This window comes from Cyphomyrmex costatus, unplaced genomic scaffold (assembly GCF_001594065.2).
Source record: "Cyphomyrmex costatus isolate MS0001 unplaced genomic scaffold, Ccosl1.0 scaffold28, whole genome shotgun sequence".
NCBI classification, from domain to species: domain Eukaryota; kingdom Metazoa; phylum Arthropoda; class Insecta; order Hymenoptera; family Formicidae; genus Cyphomyrmex; species Cyphomyrmex costatus.
In genome coordinates this window covers 661,571-684,639 of record NW_017276910.1, presented here as the reverse complement: position 1 = coordinate 684,639, position 23,069 = coordinate 661,571, and the positions used below count along the sequence as shown (strand labels likewise).

Sequence of the window (23,069 nt, the reverse complement as noted above, 5' to 3'; positions counted from 1 at the left end):
GCTACCAGAAAGTGTTACATGCACCTAAATTTTCATTAAAAACAAATTAACTTGATAACAGTAAACGATTCACGAAAGCATCGACCGTACATGTCATATACATATAGTCCAACAGTGTGTATTACACCATGTGTCGAGTATGGCTTGTCTTTAGTAATGGAACACCCGATGAAAGAAAGACACCCTCGTTTTCTTTTCGGCATTGCACTCACGCTTCTCTGACAGACGCCGATTGGTACCCATAAACTCAGAAAATAGCAGGCTACAAACAGTCAGTGCACTCACCTTTTTAACGAACTTTTTTTGTCAATAGATACACATGATTTTGACCTAAAATGTTAATTAAATTTAGGTTCACAAAAAATGCGATATACATCATATGTTTGTGAATTTGTATGAAATACGAGTACAATGTAGAATAATATTTCTTACTGTATACATAAAATAGTAAACATTTCTTAATTATATCAACTTGAATTTTTTCACACAAAGATATGATGTATAAGATTTTATGTTGTTCAGTATTTGTGAATTGGCCGTCGACGCCCGGCTGATTTTTAGCGGCGTCTGGCCCCATGCGTCTTCCCGGGATGCTCGGAATCGGGAAGCATGGTCGAGACAACGCGTCTCTGCAGTTCTCGTAAATAAGAAGCCACTGATTACTGTGGCAGCCACCGTTGAGACAATGAAGGACGTGAATCGAAGGGTTTGCACATCAAAACCACTCGCGATATACTTTTCGAGATTTTATTTGTTGCTCGTGCAATACAACCGATCTGTACGGCGACCGCGATTAATCTTCTCTGGCTTGCTGAACAAGCCGGTAAAACGAATGCGTTCGACGACGCCCGGAAAAGCCCGAAAGGATCGCCGAAGCCCCGCGAGAGCGTCCTGCACGCTCAAAAAATGCCGGTTGCTGCAGCAGCAGGCGAAAACTATGAGCCAGGGCTCGATACGATGTGCGACAAACCCCGTACCAACCGCTAATATGTCAAACATATTATTTTATAAACATTATTTTATCGGATTTTCCTACTGCGACTTCTTGTTATATTTTATTTTAAAAAAAATGGAACTGTATGTAATGGCGATAATAAGGACACGTTATTTTTTGAAAATAGGAAACTGTATAGATTTAGTATCATCACTTACATCTAACAATCGTATAAGTCTATATCAATTTCTACTCATTGTTCATAACTTTCAACCGTTTTTATATTATGACTATATTTATTATTATAAGTATTTTTATATTATGTTTAACATTGAAAATGACGCGGAGTCGAAACGTCTGTGAATCATGTATAGCGCTATTTAATTTTTATTTTTATTATTATTTTCAATTTGTATCTCGATTACATTAAATTTGTCTTTTCTGATCCGTAGCACTTCTTTATTTATTTTATTTAAATTTCATTATTTGAACCATAATATATAATGTATTTTCTTAATCATGTTTAAGTATATTAGATCGTACAATGAAATATAATTATTAAAAATTTTACTAACCTTTTATGCTTAAGGATAGTTGTACGGTTTAATAAAAAATTAAATTTTTTGATTGTGGTATAGAATTTTTTATGAATTATTAGATATCAGAAGACGCGGTAGTGTTTCCGTCCATGTTCAAAAACTGAGAGACACTACAAATCTCTTATCCCAGGCCACCAAAGTCGATTTTTGGGGAGTGCATAACTACTAAAATATAAAAAAATTTGAATCGAACGTTATATGTCCTGAAAGGAGGCATCGCAACGAGTAATTTGAGCCAAAAATACATATATTCTCAGAGAGAGTACACATTATATATAGTGAAAATTTATCTTATATACATAAGTTGCGTGATAAAATGTAACTATAGAATGTAGGTACATAGTATCAAGCATAGAAATTATTATTCTTTTATTTTTTTTCTTTCAGATATCAAGACCGTTTCGTACCGAAGAGAAATGAGGACGCTCTTACGAGGTATATAAATTATTTGACATTTATCAACTTAAATACGTACATTGATTCTTCTACCTCTATCTTAATCTCTGTCACTAATATCTCTGACTGACAATTTTGTTATTAATATTTGTATACAATAATGTCACATTGCACAATAATGACAACAAAAACATACAGAATATTTTACTTCCTATATTTATTTCTAAATAATTTTAGAAACTATCGACTTTATAACAAATAGTGAATATTGCTTTTTCATTTTTAGCATTCTTTGTTTAAAGAAAAAAGGAATACCTACTTATTAATTTTCTCTTTCTCATTTTCTAAAAAATTATAAATTTTGGACAAAATACATTTTAAAAGTCTGCTTTTTAAATAATGCATAAACATTATTTAAAAGTTAGCACACACATACTTTACTTTTAATAAATAAAAATGATTTTGAGAAAAATATTTTTCAAATATTAAATATTTCAAAATATATAGTCGAATGTTTAGTGAAATTTTAACATAATTGTCAGTTTAACTGCTCATTCTTCGATTTATTTTAACACATATATGTAATATGTACATAAATTAAAGATAATTTAAAATATAATTTGAGATAAAAATAATTTTATTTCTCGAGGTATATAAAAATATCACAACTATCGCATGAAACGTTTGTAGTTTGATATTCAAAAAGATACGGCATATTGAAGTAATATTGGAAATCCATGGTCTCTTAAATCTTTAATTTAGAAAAATTAGGGGTAGTGCAACTTTTAATTTCTCCGAATTCACTGCACGAGATTCTCACTTTCGACAAGTACTATACAAATTCTCTATATTCAGCACGAAGTAAAAAAAAGAAAAAAGATCGCACGTTAGTGCAAAAGGCATCACATATACAAATGTAAATATATTTATATATACATATATACTATATATTATACGTAGTACAATTGTATATTTATAAAAATTCGGTGGTCAACGGGCAAATGTGAGAGTACGGCGTGGTTATTATTACGCAAATCCAATAAAAAATTGATAGATTTTCTCAATTTATTCAAATTTTAGAACGTTTCGATTCATATAGAATCTTCATCAGCTAATACAGCGTATCCATAAATTCATCTATTCTACATAATAAGTAATAATTCTGGTTGAATATGTCACATCACATTGTTAGATGAGATGTTCAAAATCTCACAAGATACAATAAAAACAAAATCCAACTCAAATCGTTCATCTTAGGTATTAAAAATAACCAAAAGAGACTTAACCATAAACCATCTTATACAAAAAATTACATCATAACCTTACAATGGCCAAACGCCGACGTATCTTGTGAGATTTTGAACATCTCATCTAACAATGTGCTGTGACATATTCCACAAGAATTATTAATTATTATGTAGAATAGATGAATTTATGGATACGCTGTATTAGCTGATGAAGGTTCTATATGAATCGAAACGTTCTAAAACTTGAATAAATTGAGAAAATCTATCAATTTTTTATTGGATTTGCGTAATAATAACCACGCCGTACTCTCATTTGCCCGTTGACTACCGAATTTTTGGAATTCCAAGAGTCCAGAAGTTGAAGTATTTTGTTGTATATTTATATACAATAAATAATTACCCAAATATTTATTGTATATAAATATACAATTCCCTACAATAAATAATTACCAAAAACGCTATTTCTTTTATTTGCACGTTTGTGGGCAAAAATCGGTCTCTTTTTAACATCCTCCTTTAACAGAGATTTCAACATTAATCTGCAAATCTGATGTGACTCGAACAATAAATATAAAAGAGAAATATTAAATTTGTATTACCTGAGAATGATTCCAAAATAAGTCGAGAGGTTCTTTCTTTTATTTGCACGTTTGTGGGCAAAAATCGGTCTCTTTTTAACATCCTCCTTTAACAGAGATTTCAACATTAATCTGCAAATCTGATGTGACTCGAACAATAAATATAAAAGAGAAATATTAAATTTGTATTACCTGAGAATGATTCCAAAATAAGTCGAGAGGTTCTAAATTTCTTATTTCAATGGAATAAAGTAGTAATTTGAAGAAATTCACTTCTTATTACTGTTTGTACCAACAACAACGCTGTACTCTCATTCGCCCTTAATTACTGAAGTTTATGGTAGGATTGAAATTTTATATCTTTTTACAAGTAATTAAGATCCAAGCTAGACTGCTATAGGCTTCGTATTCATATTATGTTCTTACATTAACGGACTTTACAATTAAATATTGTTTATATCTTCTTGTACGTCCACGCTTTGCGCATCAGTTAATAATATTGCTCCCTTTTGCAAAACTAACGAAATTTTTACCTAATTTATATATATTGATTGGTTCCATGTACTCCTTTGAACTTTATCGAAGAGTGGACGTTTAAGTACAGAAACTAGTATCAAATTCTAAGTAAAGGAAGGAGAAATTGAGCAGTGTTCGTATGAAAGTATTAAGATTTAAATTATTGAAGTCTAACAGAGTGCCACAAAACGTAGAACTCTAACATCAGATGATTCACAATTACTTCAGATTATTTCTATAGAGGGACATATCGTGAAAATAATTTTAGATCTACGTGAAATATGTAGGGAAACCGTTCTGTAAATGGCTTTCAGAGGAATCTAACTGGAATTTATCCGGAAATTGAAAGGCATAATCTTATTTAATTTTCGATGCACGCTATCACATGGAAAGATATATTTTATATTAATTATTACTTTTCCGTTTTCACATAAATAAATAAAATATTTTTGAATTTCTACAGCATCAATGAAATCTAAATTTATCGAATATATATTGAGTATTAATGAGAATCGAAATTGAAATTTAGTTAACTTCATCAATTCTTTATCTACAAAAATTACCGTTTATACCAGTTTGATTGACATTTTCAAAAATTTTCAGAAACGCTCGATTAAAATTTCTCAAGAAATTTCTTCCACTTATTGTTAAAATGCTTCGTTAGAAGGTTGAAAAAATGCCTTATTAGATGGGCACCGGCTTTAATAACCGTTCGTGAAACTAACGATGGTGAAGCTTCCGAACTAAGCGCGCTCTTAGACTGTGTCGTCATCGAGTGGCAGCTGTTTTCATTCAGCCTCGCCCTTTTTAGTTGGCTACTTCCTCTGCAGCACTTTTAATTAACGGGTAGAAGGCACATTTCCTATTTCATTTTTTCTTGTTCCAATTTCTTTCTGTACGAACGATTCGTATACCCAGTAAGCTCTAGGTAATTTGAAACATTGTTGGGCAATCAAATAGTATACACATGCAAACCAATATTCCCCATTTAGATCAGGATTCTAATGGAAGACTATATTGATATTCAATACACAATTAATATTTGTTGTAGAAAACTTGGTTTTTTAGAAACGGAAATATCATTAGCTATAAATATATTTCAAATGCAGAATTTTGCATCCAAATAATAAATTATAACTAACATCAGATGCACTTTAAATCTATATATATATATACTTCTTTTTTATATAAAATCTCGGAAAATATATAGAGAATATAAATAAATCACATATAATAAATAAATAAAATAAGCTATTAGTATATATAAATAATTAATAATTAAAGGCGATTCTTATTTTTTACTTAGATTACATATAAACAATTTCAATATTTTACAACTGTAATTAAATTATATCCAACGCTAAAAGCATCGCTAATACGAGATACGCTTTTAAAAGCAACAGCGGCAGTGAATTTTACATTAAACGCTGCATATGTGTCGAATTTTAAAGTTTTATTGCATAATTTCCCTCTCGAGGGAGAAACGATGTATATCAATACATCTACATAAATGTATTTTATGGAGTATTTTCAACATTTTTTTCAGTTTATTTTACGATTTTTATTTTCGCAATACATTACATGAGATAGAAATAATATCTCAAAATCAAACTGCTGTTGCCAGTATATTGACTGAAACAATGTTTAGAATTTGGGATAGGACGTGTTCAACATTATTTTTATAACTTATTTGAAATGAGAAGAGACGATCGTTTATTCGGCACAATATTAAACGGAACGTTCAAACAAGAATCGACAATATATTAGCTACATAATGTCACACAGAGTGAAGAATCCTGTTACACGTTACACATCCTTGAGCCGAGAATTATTAACCTGATAGGATACATTCATTTGATACGTATAGAACTTTTATATTATAAGAAAATATTAGATTTATATTACCTATATTTAAAATACTTATTTATCCTAAAAATCAGTATATATAAAAAATTAATCATCCTTCGGTACTCTTTGCTGTAATCTGATTGAGTTGAAGTTTTACAAAGATTGTTTTTTTTTTTTATAAAAAGGAATCATTTTGAATCATGAAATTAAAAAAATTCCATGTTTGAAAAATAAGGACCACCCTATTATATGTATATTTTTTTATATATATGTATATTATATATATGTATAAATATATGTATATTTTTTTTATTACTTGGCTTAATAAATTATTATTTCCTATTATTCTACCGAAAATTCTGATTGTATTGTAGTTTTGCCACTCCGTTTCTTTGGATATGTTGAACCATTTTCACAGATCTAGAATCATATTACAGTATACATCGTGTTCTCGCAATATACACAACGCAAAAAAAATATGGTTTACTTTGAAACCTGATAACTCAGCTCCTAGGTAAGCTACAACAATTTTCTCCATGTCATTTTAAAGGGAATGTTCTCGCCTTCAAAACTGATGTGATGATGTTTTTTACCTCGTCGTTGCTTTGCCTGTGAAAGGCCGCAATGACATTTTCAAGTCTCTAACACTCTTTGCTTTTGGTTTTCACGAAAAAAAAAAAAAACAATATAATAGGATGAAAAATTTCACCCATTTTGAAGTAGAGGCTTTATCCTTTAAAACGCGTCAAAAAACAATGTCCTGTGATTCCTGAAAGCCGAGATATTAGTTTCCTAAAATCGATAAAATTTGCAAATTTTAAAGTGCTCCTTTAATTTTTTTGCGTAGTGTATTATAAATAACTGAATATCCATTAAAGCTAATCAGATACCGTTATAACATATTATATATCTTTTTGTTTATGTGATGTGTTATTAATGTAAATATAATGAAAAATCGCGCGTTATCACATATGTTACGAAAGGTACAACTTCTATTAATTAGTAAAATTGAGTCTTCCACATACCAATAAACTTGAAGAGAGAGAGTTTACCCACACATATATATATATACATATATCAATTTGATTATAAAATCAATATGTGCAAAATTGTTTATACGAATGATGTAAAATTTTGCTTCCTGTTATAGGATTTTATCTGGATTGCACAAAACGTAATAATTAAATTATCGCAAGAGGTATATTTACGTTAATATATACTTATGAGTTGAGTGCTACCGCAACCGTTTAATTGTATACATTTTTCGCGATTGTAATTATTACGCTTAGGAGATGCTCTTTTTAACGCGCTTAAGAAACGTGTTCATTTTCGCTGAAATTCGAGCAGCGGCATACAGAATGTCGAAACATTCTTAATGAGCTTTAATTGAATCCTTGTCTACAGCGGATGTCATTTACAAGCTGTATCAAGTACCTCCTTTCATGTAGAAACAAATATTTCCTCCATTTTTTTTTTTGCGAATCCATCTTGGTGTAATTTGTCGAGCTAATATACCATAAAAACAAATAGAACATAAAGTACTCCAGAAATTGTTACTTCCTTTTCGATTAGTTTTTTGAAAAATTTGAAATCAATTTTTTTCCAGTCATTTAGTTTAACAAGTTATTTTTTTTAGTAGGTTAAAGCGGGATCAAAAGTAACAGGGAGCGAAAGTAACAATCCAAATATTTACAAATCTATGATCTATACATTTGTGTTTTGATTGATACATTGTTGAGTATAGAACGAACAAAGTTAATTAAAAACCGATCATCACTTTTCCAGCGACCCAGCCACACGATTTTTTTGTTTTAGAAAAGAATATTCTTAATAACCGAAAGTTTTAATATACGAGCGTATATATATAAATTAAAATTGTCATATTAATATTTCCATTGCAAGTAAGTGTATATTTTTTCCTTTGTATTTAAGTTTGATTATTTTAGCATATTATAAACTATAAATTATAAATTGTTTATATTGAATATTATAAATTATTTAGTTTATTTATTAATTTATTAGTAAGTTAAAATTTAAATACACGGTTGGGATCCATTGTATCAAACATCATTGTTCGGGGTCAAATGTAACGTTGCAATCGACCTCGACTGTTGAAATTTATTTCGTTTTAGCTAAAATACTCATTGAAACGTATTAAATTTGTTGTTTCAACGGAATAAAATACTTTGAAGAAATTCACTTTTATTACTGTACGTCAACAACGAAAATCAACAACGAAAAAAGTAATTTGTAACGATAACAACGTCACAAGTAACGCGTTACTTGCCAACTTAGTCATAGCTTTTAAAAGTGAATCAGTGCATTATTATTAAAGCACACATATAGTAAATATTTGCTGATAATTATATCAGTTATAAGTGTAGCACTGAAGTCGTTAGATAATACTACATTTTTAGAGAGTATACACTCACAGAAAAGATTTCTGTATTCAATGCTAATACTCCAAGATCTAGAATAAAATAAGATCGACATAGAGCCAATCATATATATGTTTTTAGAGTAGAATATTTTAATCTTGAATGAAAAATTCTAAAATTTAGAATAAAGTATTCTTGATATTAGCTCATTAATTTTCTTAATAGAAAAATTTTATTTCGACATAATATTCTTTATTTAAACATTCTTATTCTATTGCTGCGGAAGGAATTTTATTTATATTTTTACGAAAAACTGAGTTCAGTCGGGATTCGAACTAGGGATCTCTCGTTCTGCGTCTCTCTACCTTTTACCTAACGCGCTACACCACGAGAACTTCGCTGTTTTGATGCTGTAATATTGCGTATATAACCGAATAGACTTATTCTAAATGTAAAAATATATTTTCTAAATTTATACGTGTGTTATACTTGTTCCAAGATAAGATGTCGATCTTATTTTATTCGAGGATATAGAATCAAATTATCGATTTTAAAATAATCTTAATTTTATAATATATAGGGTTGACTAAAGATGAAGTATGTCAAGAACATTTTTTTCCTCAGTATTAGAAATCCTTTCTGTGAGTGTAATATGTTGAAAAATAATGGCAGTATTTGTGTAAGTTCTCAAATAGTTCCAGATAGTATACAAGTACAGTGGTTGAATTTTTAGATGTAGTGCATTTTAAGAGTTACTACGATTTCGACACTTTACGCTACCAGCGACTTGATCAGCAACAACACATTTTCACTTATACCTCCCTCCAATAATCTCAGTAAGGCAGTATCACTGCTCACATTATTATATCACTGAGGAGATATTTTTGCATTTTAACTTTCGACGACGCGTCGCTTTACAAGTGAAACTGCCGCTCTTCGTTCTTCGTCTTGTACGAAGTCTGGGCACGTGCGAGAAAAAAGAGAACGAGAGAGGATGATCCTCAACCGTGCGACAGACAAGGGAAGACTCTTTTTTCGCAAGCGACGATAAATACGTTGCCAAACGCTCACCGGCCCCCGAATATACCGCTACCATCCTCGCATCGCCCGTTGACCCATTTGTAAAACTCACGTTACCACACACTTTCTGCCGTGCACCAACGTTATTACAACACTTTACCAATTACGTCCTCAGCACGGTCTGTGCCTGTGCCATTTGAATTGAAGCCATGAAGGCGCTAAGTTTTCGGGATTTGATTCAAAATTGATTAATTAGCGGAAAATAAGACAAATCATTTCCGACGGAGAAATCATAAAAAATCTTATTCTAAAATAAGCTTCGCTTAATAGTACCATATATATAGATATTCGAGATTCTCGAAAATTCGAGATCGAGATTGCAGAAATCTCGTCTTGTCTTATCTTGTGCGCATCTTTATTCCTAACAGTTACATGACTAATGGTAATGGATTGCTAATCTCAAAATTGTTATCAAGAGAGAATAATTTAATATGTTAGAAATGGATGGAAATTAATTCATATAAAAATAATGCTCACACAACTCGTAGCAACAACAATTTGCATACTATATAAGAACTTGTCAAATAGATTGCAAAGGAAGAAATATAATAAATAAATAATAATTAACTATTGTCAGGTGTTAAAATTATAAAATAATTTTAGAAAAATTATCGTGTCATCTCGATATTGATCAAATAGTGACTATCTATAATAGACTAAATAAGTAAAAAGAAGGCACATCACGGTTAATTCGAAAAAAAAATACACAATACATATTATAACTATATAACTCATTAAGAATTTCTATGTATCTAAGATTGGTTTAAGGGTTCTGTGTCAGTTATCAAATTTAATTCATTGGATTGATAATTAATGTGAATTATTTCATATATAAAATGTTTGTTGTAAATTTTCTCTATATCTAAAATTCTTACATATAAAACAACATTAAATAAGGTTAATGAGATTTAATGCGGTTAATTCAGCGCAATTTGATTATTATGAGTAATCACGATGTATTGGTGAACTTTTCTTTATTTGAACGTTTCAACTTTCTTTGGAGTCTTCTTCATCAAAATTATAAATAATGAAATTGATATATGGCTCTCGTATCCACCAAGATAAAGTCACTCACAAATTGCTAAAATTGAAGTGTATAGTATCTGACAGTTAAAATTTGCGTTGTTACGGAAAATTGTTCAATACTAACGAGTGTTACGAAATTAATATAATTGCAACGACTCACCTTAGTTAATAGAGAGAATGAAATTCTTACATCATCCCATTTAAATTTATAACTGCAATGCATCCTATAATTACTAATAACTGAATTGGTAGAAGTTTTCTTGCGTATATGATTCGGATAATCTGGGTTTCAGTTTTCTACCTATCTAACTAATATAAGATGTTACTTTTTTTTAAGTACTTTTTTTGTACTCTACTTTCCCAGTACTCTTAACCTTCTTCTTCTTCCTCCACTCGTAGGTTTCAGGTTATTCTTAATCTAATTGCTAGTAATCGCCAGCGACCGACAGAGTATGAAAAATTTCCATTTCTGAAAAATATGAGGAGCCAACTAGTGGGGAGCTAGTTAAGGGCGTGTTTAAATTCCCACCCGAGTAAAATCGGTACAGAACGATGTTGATTCGTTGCCCATATCACTTCACTTTTCCGATTCCATTTTCCATGCTCCTGGGACAGCACCCTAAAGGCCGCAGCACATACTTTTGCATGACGCATAAGAGAATCAACCAATCAGAGTCCTTCTTTTCCTTCCACTTCACAGAAGAGAAGCATTTTGATTGGTTTATTCTTTTATGCGTCAAATGTGTGTGCTGCGGCCTTAAAACTGTAGGAAACTACTTCGCAGCTACTCAGTGAGTTTCCAGGTTTCGTTATTCATTCACCAGTGTTTACTTAAATCTCTCCATCTTCACTGTCACCGAAATTCCTTTTTGTACTTGGAACAATTATGAACAATGACTGGCCTTACACTCGTTCAACAGGAAATATATTCAGGTATTTAAAACATTCAGTACAGTAATCCAGAAAAAAAAAGAGAAATTTATTATGTACAAAACAAATTAAAGACAAAGAGATTAATGACACTTAATCTCTTTCGGCTTATACGCTTTAAGGTTTCTTAAAGCAAAGAATGTAAATCTAGATTAAAACTTTTAAAAGTAATTTTTGTCGTTAGAAAAAATCTACATTTATACAATTTTTTAAAAACTCTATTAGTGATTATTCAAGTGTATTTAATTTGTTCTTAGAGTTATAGATTTATAATTACAAATAATTTCTACAAACACGTGGCAATTTGTTTCCGTCCTAGTTTGCCTAATTCTCCTCAGGATTGAATAGTAACTAGTTAGGACGTTAAAAGTGTGTTAAAAAAAGTTAAAAGTTAATAACTTTTACAATAATACATTATAAAGGACATAAAAGAGTCAAAGAATATTAAAAATGACTGTGATGTATCGTACGTAGGTAACAAACCGTAGAGCATGGGTGCCCAATGTCCGGCTCACACAGCCTTTCAATCCGGCCCTCACTCGCAAATGACGGTGAAGCTAGCGGCCACTTCTAGCAGCCACATGCAGCATGGTGCTAGATGGTCGCAAAAAATTCTAAAATGTAGTCTGAGACACGAGGAAAGTGAAACAAGTTCAAGTAATTTTGAACATCACGCTCCTATTGTTTATTAAAAAAATTTTAAACAATTAGCGGCCACATCAGCCACAGGCCACACGAGGAAATTGCATTACAATTTAAATACATACCTAGTCATTTTTCGGAACAACTGTAAACGTATAATTGTTTTAACCATGCTGCTGCGCGCGCGCGCAACATTGAAACATAATAATTACAAAAATAAGAATGATTAATTCTATTCAGCAATCGCTACATTTTAGAATTTTTTCACAATCGAAGAATTACATACGTTAATTACATTAAATCTTTTCGCTCATGTACACTGTAGAAAATAAAATGTTAATTTTATCTCAAAAACGTTAAATAAATTTTCTGAGACATGCAAAAATGTTAAAATTAACATTTTTGTGTTAATATTAACATTTTTGGATGTCTCAGAAAATCCACTCAACGTCTTTGAATTAAAATTAATATTTTATTTTTTTATAGTGTAATAATTAGGTGGATAGTAATTCTGCATAAAAGTTACTCGGATACTTTTCTTCTATATGTTCTCAATACTCATACTCTTAAAATTTCTGTCATATCATGTATTTTTCAGTTCATATTATTCATAAAACAAGTAGTTGTCTTTCAATTTGATAAAAATAGTTATCTTGAAGAATCTTGCTTCCTCCAACACTATTGTGCTGCCAATTGACGAACATTATTGACGAACGAAATGTATCCATGACATAGTTGATTCTCTCAATATTAATATTTTTTTCGAATAAAATTCTAAACCATTCTATACACTAATACATTTTTTGCATGTTACGTACAGATGTTATGTACTTTCAAATGCATTGTAACTCTTCGTCTTATGCGTATTTAAAATATTGCAACTAGATTAGATAGACTACTAATTTACGACGATATTATTTTAACAGTTTAGTTCTATCCGTGTTGATCAACAATGGAGATAAGATTTATATCTGCTACTCCAGAGTAAGTTTCTCATATAAGTAAGTAATTATATAGACAATCAAATAAATCAAGTTAAAAAAATTTCCTTTTGATATTCGCTTCGTATTTACTAAACATCATAAAAATATAAACAAGAGATACACTTATATAAGATTTTAAATGTTTTAATGAACCTAATACTGGAGTTTTGATATAACACCATTGCTGAATGTCAGATTGTATTGAATTGACGTTATAAATTAGCTAATGGACCATGATATAAGCTCTTATTATTATAAAAATTTATTGTAGCTTATAATCTCATTTTCTGAAAATGTAATTCCTTAAATAATACGGAAGATTCACTTTTCTGAATTAGATTTAAACGCATAAATTAGTGATACAATAAAGTAAACATAAATATAATTTAATTATTTAATAAGTTTAAGTTTGTATTAAGTTATCTGTGTTTAAACAGGCAACAGATAATTTAACTTGAAACATGTGCATAATTTTATCGGCAGTTTTAATTGCTTAGACTATAATCATTTCAAGGTAAAATATAGCAAAATATAAATACCGAATAGATAAAAAGTGTTATCTGATTCCTCTAATCTTTATAGAATTATGACTTTGTTTAAACAAATCCTTAAAAGAAACCGTCTATATTAACGTTAGTTTTCGTTTTGTTTTGTTCAAAGTATAAATTGTTGGATGCAGATCAGACACATTAATATTAATAAATACTAATAAAATATTTTAATAAAATATTAATTATTTTCTTAATATACCATAGATGTGATCAAATTCAGTATAAACTCAGATTTAAATGTGTTATTCTAACTTTGATTCTCTCCTCATAACTTATCATGAATGTTTCGTCACCGGACCACCTTTTTTCGCTTATGCTCTATCAGCCTTAAGCAATGTTCACCACGATATACAACACAAAACAGTTGGGTCAGACGGCGTTATCAGTCCTGACTGTAGTAAAAAATTGTAAAAGACGGCATGCAAAAACGATTCCGCAATTTATCTTTCTACTCACGTATCGGCGAGTGATTTACGCAACCAGGGCCATTTGCGAGTAACATTTGAAAAAAAAAACAATTTGGGAGATACGATGTTTGGAAAGCGACGGTGAAATCTGAAAATGTTCCTCTCATTTCATCGAAGTAATTCATGCGGAGAATTACGCGTGTTTTAACGTTTCAAATACAGTCATACGATTTTACACATCGATAGAATGAAGTACGATGAATTCTCAAACGCAGAAGCTTCGAGAAACATTGAATTACCGAAAAGAATGGGAATAACAGGACGTTTCAAACACAGTCATATGCGCTTTGTAAACGAAAAGCCGATTTGAACAAAAACATTTTTCAGAAAGGCATTTTCTGAGAAAATTTTTATAAATTCGACGAATTTATATAAACTCAGAATGCATTATATCGAAAATATATATTTGTCTGGAATTATTTGTCAAAAAAAAAGAAAGAGTTAAATTAAATTTTTTTTAAACAAAACTGATGAGAACATGTTATAACGATCAAGCTGGATCTTGAATGCTCCTAATATATAATTTCGTGTGAATTTATAATATTACGTATGTAGATTCTTAAATGCGCACCGAAATTTATTTTATTAAAGTAAACATTTTACTAATATATTTGTATACAAATAAAAAAAGTTTTAATAAGAAAATTATTTGTTTTATTTTATATTCATATATATTATATATATATATATATAATATATAACGCATACCTGTATATATATATACAGATATACGTTATTAAAAAATTTTTGTGGACATTATAGAAAATGTATGTTTTATGTAGCCATTACTACATAAAACATAATAAACATAATAGACATAATAGACATAATAAACACGATAGTTTGAACTATGTATGAAGGTAGCAAGGAGGCGTTGAGTGGCTCACCACTCAGTGCGATTGACTCGCGATCTTGTAGACCCGAGTTCAATCCCACGTGCGCCCAAACGCGATTTTTCGCGTTTAATGAGCCAAAAATTGGCTCCACCTGGAGCCATTATCATGAAGGTAGTAAGACTCTAAATCGGTATTTTTTTCTTTATTTCTGCTGATATCTTATTTTCTACTCTTTAAACAGAGTTGAAAGGCCACTGCACAATGGTCCTGCACAAGATATTCAGATTGCACTCTTCGTACTCTCGGAATCACGTCTTATAAGTTAGCGGAATCGATTCTAAACAACATTTTTATTTGTTGCTCATTTGTTGCTAAAAATTCCTTATTTCAATATTAATATATAACTTTTGAAACTAAACTTATATTACTTTTGACATGAAATAAAAATAAATAAATCATAAATCGCGAATCTGTCGCATTCTAAGTATTTTTTTTCCTTTGTTCCCTACCTGCACAAGTTTTTGTAATATCACAACAGTTTTCGGATAAATTTTCTTTTGAATTTTTAGTAAATAAATGGTTTCTTTTATCCATCTTTCCTTTGTAATAGATACTTTTGCAGTTCGTTATGCTACCTGCCTCCATTTTAACGAACGTTATGGTTTAATCTAAACTTCCACATCATTGTTCCTTTGCCCTTTATATCGACTTTTACCAGTCATAAAACCATATTGTTCGAAATGGTCGGTCCAACGTGGATCTGCAATTAATGATGTTTGTGCTATTTATTTTGCAATAATAATAATTTTTTTTCTATAAGAATATATTGCAGATCCAAGATTTTTAAAAGTGTACTTCTGACCTCGGATTCGTGTTTACTGATAAAAAGAAAACAGATAGTACCAAATTGTATTAAAATTCAAATATTTTTTCGAATTTTGACACGTCTAAGAAGTATAAACTTACTAATTTCAAGATTGAGGGGTAACCTATTAATCGATTTCAATGAAATTTCACCAACTATGGATGAGGTCCATAGTTAACTTTTGGAAGGTATTGCTAATCAATTTTTTAAAAAAATTTTATATATATATAAAATGAAAATTTAGTTAAATAGAAATTGCTATTATTTAGGAAGATTCTTTTATATAAAATTATATTAATAAAAACAAAAGACTCTTAATTTCAATAACATTAAACGATAAAGAGCATATAAGAATCAATTTCAAATAATATACAATATAGAAAGTCAAGGCATAAATTATATTTTTTATATTACTATTAAAAAAAACTAATAACTGATTTATCATAATTGCAAAAAACACATCATGAGTACTGTCTGAGTGAATCATTTAAGTGAGATAAAGAACTTTACAAAACTATGACATTTGTAATCATAACTCAACGCTACATTACAATGAATTTCTTTCGTCTCGATGCATCTGAAGAAGGCTCAATCCAAGAGCCGAAACATGTAATGTACAGAATTTTAGATATGTATACATTTAAAATCCTTATTATAATTTTTTAAATTTATTATGTGAAAACTTGTATTTATATGATTATCGGTAACTTTTGAATTGCTCTCCATTTTATCCTTTTATTCTAATAAATCATAATGATATATCTAAATAATAAAAATAAAATTTTTCTCTTGAATTTGCTTCATAAGTAGATATTGATATCTGGAAGAGTATGATCAAGTTCAAGAGATATTGAAGCTAGCGAAACCAGAACGTCGTGAACAAAGATTGTTCATCCGTTTCATTAGAAGAAAAGATTACGCTTCCATAAGCAGCGATGTCTCGACGAATAGCGCTTATTGCATTCGATGATTGTCTTGACTCATCGTTAGCGAATGTCAGCGAATGACGTTAAGAGCTCGTCGATGTCTTGTTGAAGAGAATGTCGAACATCGTATAACTTTAAATATGTCTGTGATATTTGTTTGATATTACCGAAGTATATTTTCTCATGTTATATACTTTTCGCTTTTCGTTATTTTATCTTTTACATTGAAATATTTGATTTTTTAAAATATAAAAAATCTTAATAAAGAAATAGATTTCGAATGTAGATTAATATTCGACAAAATATTTGTTATACAATACAAAAATTTATTAATCAATGTTATATGAACAGAAAATATTTAAATTTATGTTTTATATTTTTATTTTTCTTCTCATTAATTTTATTTTATTATAATTAATTAAACATTAAATGTAAGGAATTTTTTATCATGTATATTATTTTAATGTTTTGCATATAAAGATCATAATATTTATTTATTCTAAAACAATTTTTATTTGTATTGTCGAAATATAACGCTATAACTTTAATGATAACGTTATAGTGCTTCAATATTTGAAGCACTATAATGTTATCATCAAACTTTTTCATGACATTTTACATAAGAGAAATCTAAGGAGTTATTTAGTGTATAGTAGTAGTCTAGTAGTGGTATAGAAGTTGGCAGTCAGAGTCGTCTGCTGCTTTGCTGTGATTGGTTGAATTATAGTCGGGAGTCTAAAGGCCTGTTCTTTTTGCCTGCACTGTCTGAACTGGACATACAAGTTGAAATGAAACAAACGTATATCACTTCAACTTATTGCACTCTATGCACCAGTTCAGGAAAAAGTAAAAAGAACAGGCCTTAAGTCAGTAGTCGTCGAGTCAGAGTTGAGAACCTATAGTGTGATTACGGCTCAGACGCTTGGGGGAGTCTTAGATCGAGGCTCTATATGAAGGGATTTCGCGTGTCTCGATTGTGAGAAATGGCGCGAGTCCCGTTGGACCTCTGGTGGCGATCGCCACACTTAAGTTGACACTAGAGCCACCTGTATCACTGATAAAACTTTCAGCATCTTAAAACTCTATGTCCACGATACTAAAAATCGGTCCAAGGCCGGTATTCACAGTCAGTTCTTATATTCAAGATTGTCTTAAGTTCAGTCTTGAGGAGTTACGAACCAATCAGAGGACCGCTTTAGCATCTTAAGACATTACTTAAGACAGTCTTGAAATAAGAACCGACTATGAATACCGGCCCAAGATCTCGGATAAAGAATTGACCAATCGCATTGGTCATATAACCAAATTGTTTAAATGTGATTTTTTAATTCTTTCTTCATCTGAGAACTCGGACCGATTTCTAACATCGTGGGCACAAGGCTTTAAAAGAAAAGTTATCCAATCTCTTACTTGAGTGAGATTGGACATCGTTTAGACAATTTTTGATTAGTCCACCATATTCAATGTGATTCTTAAGATAAAACGAGATGCATTGGTATTGTCTTATTCTATCTTAAGCACATAAGTTCTAAAAAATGGCTGACCAAATAAAAATTATCTAAACGATGTTCATCTCTTAGTGTCTTCAATCTCTTTTACCATACTTTTGAATATCTTTATAATTGTTTATTTAAACTTATTTTGAATAATATTAATATATTCGGTATTATTAAACTTTTTTGAACGATACATGCTACATAATAGTTAATTCTTTAGAGAATCGATCACAAAGTTGTCGCTGTGAATAATCAAAATGACTATCAATGATCATATATCGAAGCTTGTATAAGCTTGTTGTTACTGAGCAACTGATTAATCGAAAGCTCGGAAAGCTTTTTTGTATTCGATTTTTGACAATGTTTATCGCCGGCATACAAAGGAAGATAGAAATAACACCTCATGCGCTTATAGTTGAGAATCGATATATTTTTATGAATTTTTTACGCTAATTAGGAAAAGATCAAACGTGCAGCAGCGTTTACGCGCAACGATTCACATTAATCTTTTATCCTTGATCGCGAAGCAAGCGAATAAAGAGTTTACTATAATTTACACTAGCAGCATAAACGACAGACTCCTGTTCTGAAAAAAACTGTTTATCAATTGCGCATTACAGAAAAAAATTCCGCTGAGAAAAAGATACATGTGTAGTATATTGTAAATCGTGAAAGGAAAGATTACATAAAACTCGCGGTCGCCATCTAATCCTCAATGCATAAAAGTTACGTTACAAAACATTTTTTTAATCCTTTGATATTTTCTACCTAGATGTATTACGGCGATAAGTTTAAACCTTCGCACAAGCACTACAACGACACTTTCCGTTGCTGTCATATCCTTTGACTCTGTTTAAAAATCCATTAAAATATTAGATAACGTTGTATCTTGATAACGAATGAATGATGAAGCAGTGCAGTATAGTTTAAAAAAAAATAAAACCCTTTTTTTTTACTACATCATGTACTTTGTATTGAGATATTATCGAAAATTTTTTTATTACTAAAAAGTAAAAGTTAAAAAACTTAAAAATTATAAAAATTAAATCTTCTTAACTTAATATAAATGTTTGCATAGCTTTACGAAGCTTGATTTATAGAACATTTAATATAGAGCTGATAGAAAGAGACTCACAATTATTTATCAAATATACATATATCTATTATTAAATATATTTTGCACGATACATCTAAGCGTCTATCTATATCGCACAGAGAAGCCGCTAGACGTGATTAAGCGACGTCGCGTCTATTATGAGATTGTTATGCGATCGTCTGTCGTCATTCGCAAGACTGTATCAACTGCCAGAGAAGGACGATTTGTGATGCTGCGTTTCCCCATTGAGCAACTTACCACGTACGATCTTACCCTTTTAGTTAATGGCTCCAACCTCCAATTTAATCTTACCCTTTTAAGTGGGAAAATCGATTGTGAAACAATTGAACGTTCAAATGATCTGTTATTAAATAATGAGCCAAATGAATAATTTATTTTACACAATTGGCTGTTTCAATAAAAACAAAAAATAAGTGATTATTCTGCAAAACATCGAAGAAAAAGTTATCGTACAATCGATACATTAGCAATAAAATATTTTTGAAAATGAAGTGAAGTTATTTCATCATAATTTTTTCGGAAACGTATCACTGAGAAAAAAAACGTAGTTGACTCAACTAAATGCGGCAAATATTTGTTAATTCAAAGGTATGTCCTGTCGAAATAAATAAGTCATGTGTTCAATGAACTACTGCGTATTTGACTCAGATACATTAATATTTCGACTAAACAAAATATTTGCTCGACAGCTCGTGACCGCCAATTTAGTTGAGTTAACTATTTTTTTTCTCAGTGTAGAAAAATTCACAAAAGCATGACAATACTTCTATCGGCTTAAAAAAGCAGGTATAAACAAGTTTCTACCGGCTTTAGTTCAGGTATAAGCAAGTTCCGCCATAGAAAAACTTAAGATACGAGACGTAGTAGTAAAACTGGTAAGCGAATCGACCAATAGTAAAGCTTATAGCAGACAATGGCAAAAAATATGAAGGCCACTGACATCGGTCGCATAATCCACCAATCAGAATCTTTTCATTTCAAAGGAAAAGAAAAATTTCTTTAAAAGAAGCATAGACATAGCAGTAATATGCTGTCTGTGGGATTTTTCTCACAATACATTTTTTGCGATAAAGTTAACTTACCTATCTATCTTTCGCAAAAAATACACAAAAATTATTTAGGACCTTAAGGGTATATCCACACAAAAACTTGCATAGTTGTATAAATATATTCATAAAGAAAATTATCCAATCGCATTTCTCTTATAAAGACGCACGTAAAATGTGATTAGTGATGCACGCAATATTCGAGACATCAAGATTCATGTCTTGTCTTGTCTCGAAATCAAGACGATATCAAGACAATATTGATTTAATAAATTTCGATACGAGACAATATTACTTTTCCAAGATCAATATTTTCGGTTAAAGAATATCGAAAATATCGAATATCAAATAAATAAATATATTAGAAATATATCAATTAATAGATAACATCTAATAGAAAATATAGAAATAATTTTAATTAGGTTTAGTGGCTTATTCATACTTATATAAATGAATATAAGTGTTTTCACTGATATATGAAGTATTACTATATTTTATATTATAATCTACATTGTCTATATTATTTAATCTGTATTATGTTATTGCAACGAAATAAAATCAATACAATTTTATTATAATATTATAAACTTCTCTTTTTCTCTTTTTCGCGTCGCGTCGTGACACGATGGACGACGGACGCGTGACGTCATGACGTGCTCAGTGGAAACATACCCTTATGCGTGCGCCCAATCGTCTATGCTGCCTTCTTTTTCCAATTAATTGCGTTCAGCAGAAAGTTTATTTTGCAACTGTTGCAAGTTTTGTTCGCACTGATTGAATTATACTTTTAGATTCAGAGATATGATCTTATCTTATTGTTAGTAAATAATCATAAATATCGTTTTGTCTCGTCTTTAGTACATTACTTTTTTAAATTAAAAAATTTGTAAAAAAAATCAATATTTTCAAGAATATTGAAATCAAGACGAGATTTATTTTTGATCTTGATAACGAGATCAAGACAAGAATAAATTTTTCAATATTTTTGCGAGACAAGACGATATTTCGAAAAATATCGTCTTGTCTCGTCTTCGTGCATCATTAAATGTGATTTTACTTATAATTTTTGTTAATTAAATAATTTTTGTGCATTTACTATGATTGGTCGATTCGTTTTACTGTCTACGTCGTCGTCTCGTATCTTAAGTTTTTCTATGGCTGAACTTTTTGCTTATACCTGAGCCCTGAGCCTGAGCTAAAGCCGGTAGAAACTTATTTATACCTACACTTAAGATAGAAGTGCCGATAGAAGTATTGTCATGCTTTGTGAATTTTTGTACATTTTCGAAAGAATTATGATGAAATAACTTCATTCTTACAGGCATTAAAAGTTGCACTGGATTCATCTCTGAAAGCAGTCGACATAAATCTGTGACATTAGCTTACGCATGCGCACAAACGCTCCCGTCGGGAAAAATCCCACAAATAGCACATTACTGAGACATAAAGCTATATCCACACAAACTTGCATAGCTGCATAAACGTATGCATAAAGAAAATTATCCAATCGCATTTCCCTTATAGAGATGCACGTAAAATGTGATTGGATAATTTTCATTATGCATATGTTTATGCGGTTATGCAAGTTTGTGTGGATATAGCCTAAGACCTGTTCTTTTTGGCTGAACTTTTGCACCAAAGTTCACTCAAAAAGAACAGACCTATGGTATAGATAGACCGAGCATGTAGTGCAAGACATGACCAGTGTGGCGACACTATACTATATAGGAGCAGCTTTCCAACAAACGACACAGTGATCATTTCATTTTTGTTTAACATATTGGTTACCAACAAAGGCTGCGTTCCGTTATTCACTGCAAGTACTGAAAATCTATAGTATACGTAACGCGAACTATAAATTTTCAGTACTTGCAGTGAATAACGTAGCTAAAGATGTAATGATTCACTATGTTACATTGTCATCGGTGTTTTTTGTTCGAAAATTTCTTATGTCTGTGGTGAAATCAGGCTTTACTAATTAATCGAATCTAAACGTCGAATCCTCGATTAAATCGGATAGCTCGTTAATCGAGATGGAAACCATTGGGAAAAAAAATCTCAATTATTTCTACAAAAACCATCGGACTAAGATTAATCGAAGCAACATCGCCCGTCACTACGGTTGTAGAATTGGAAACGTGCCTGAGAAGCCCGGTCGGATCTTGAGAAAGGCGCGTGACGAGAAGAACGTGGGACGCACATTGGCTCTTTCGTCCTTTTCGTCCTTTCCTTTCCGATCCGGCGAGAGAAGGGCTGGTTCGGTCTGCTCGCCTGGTGTTCTCCAGACAAAGAGGACAAAGGCCCAGTTCTGGGCGCGCCTCCGCGCGCGATCATCTCGAGAGGAGCCAACCGCCGCATACGAGACGCGTGAAATGATGTATACGTGCACGCGTAGAGAGAGCGTGTGCGAGTATATTGTATGTCTGCGTATACGCGTGTATGCGTACCTGCCTTCGTCCATGAAATACTTTCACTGGTTTCACGGCCAGCAGACACGTTTACACGATGCTAATAATACACTTCACGGTGCTGCGGTACCATTTACTTCACTACCTCGCAGTCGTGCGGATCGGGCAAGAGAGAGAGAGAGAGAGAGAGAGAGAGAGAG

At 30.9% G+C, this 23,069-nt stretch overlaps 1 protein-coding gene across 2 annotated transcripts in view; it reads left to right on the top strand.

The window, feature by feature from the left end:
• The window catches only part of LOC108774957 (protein gustavus), a 250,272-nt gene that overhangs the window by 198,748 nt on the left and 28,455 nt on the right, over positions 1-23,069 (top strand). For both annotated transcript variants that reach the window (XM_018541209.1, XM_018541208.1), the window contains one exon: positions 1,921-1,968. In XM_018541209.1, coding sequence (XP_018396711.1) covers positions 1,950-1,968 — 19 coding nt within the window. In that variant the 5' untranslated portion in view covers positions 1,921-1,949. The remainder of the gene's footprint in view (positions 1-1,920; positions 1,969-23,069) is intronic.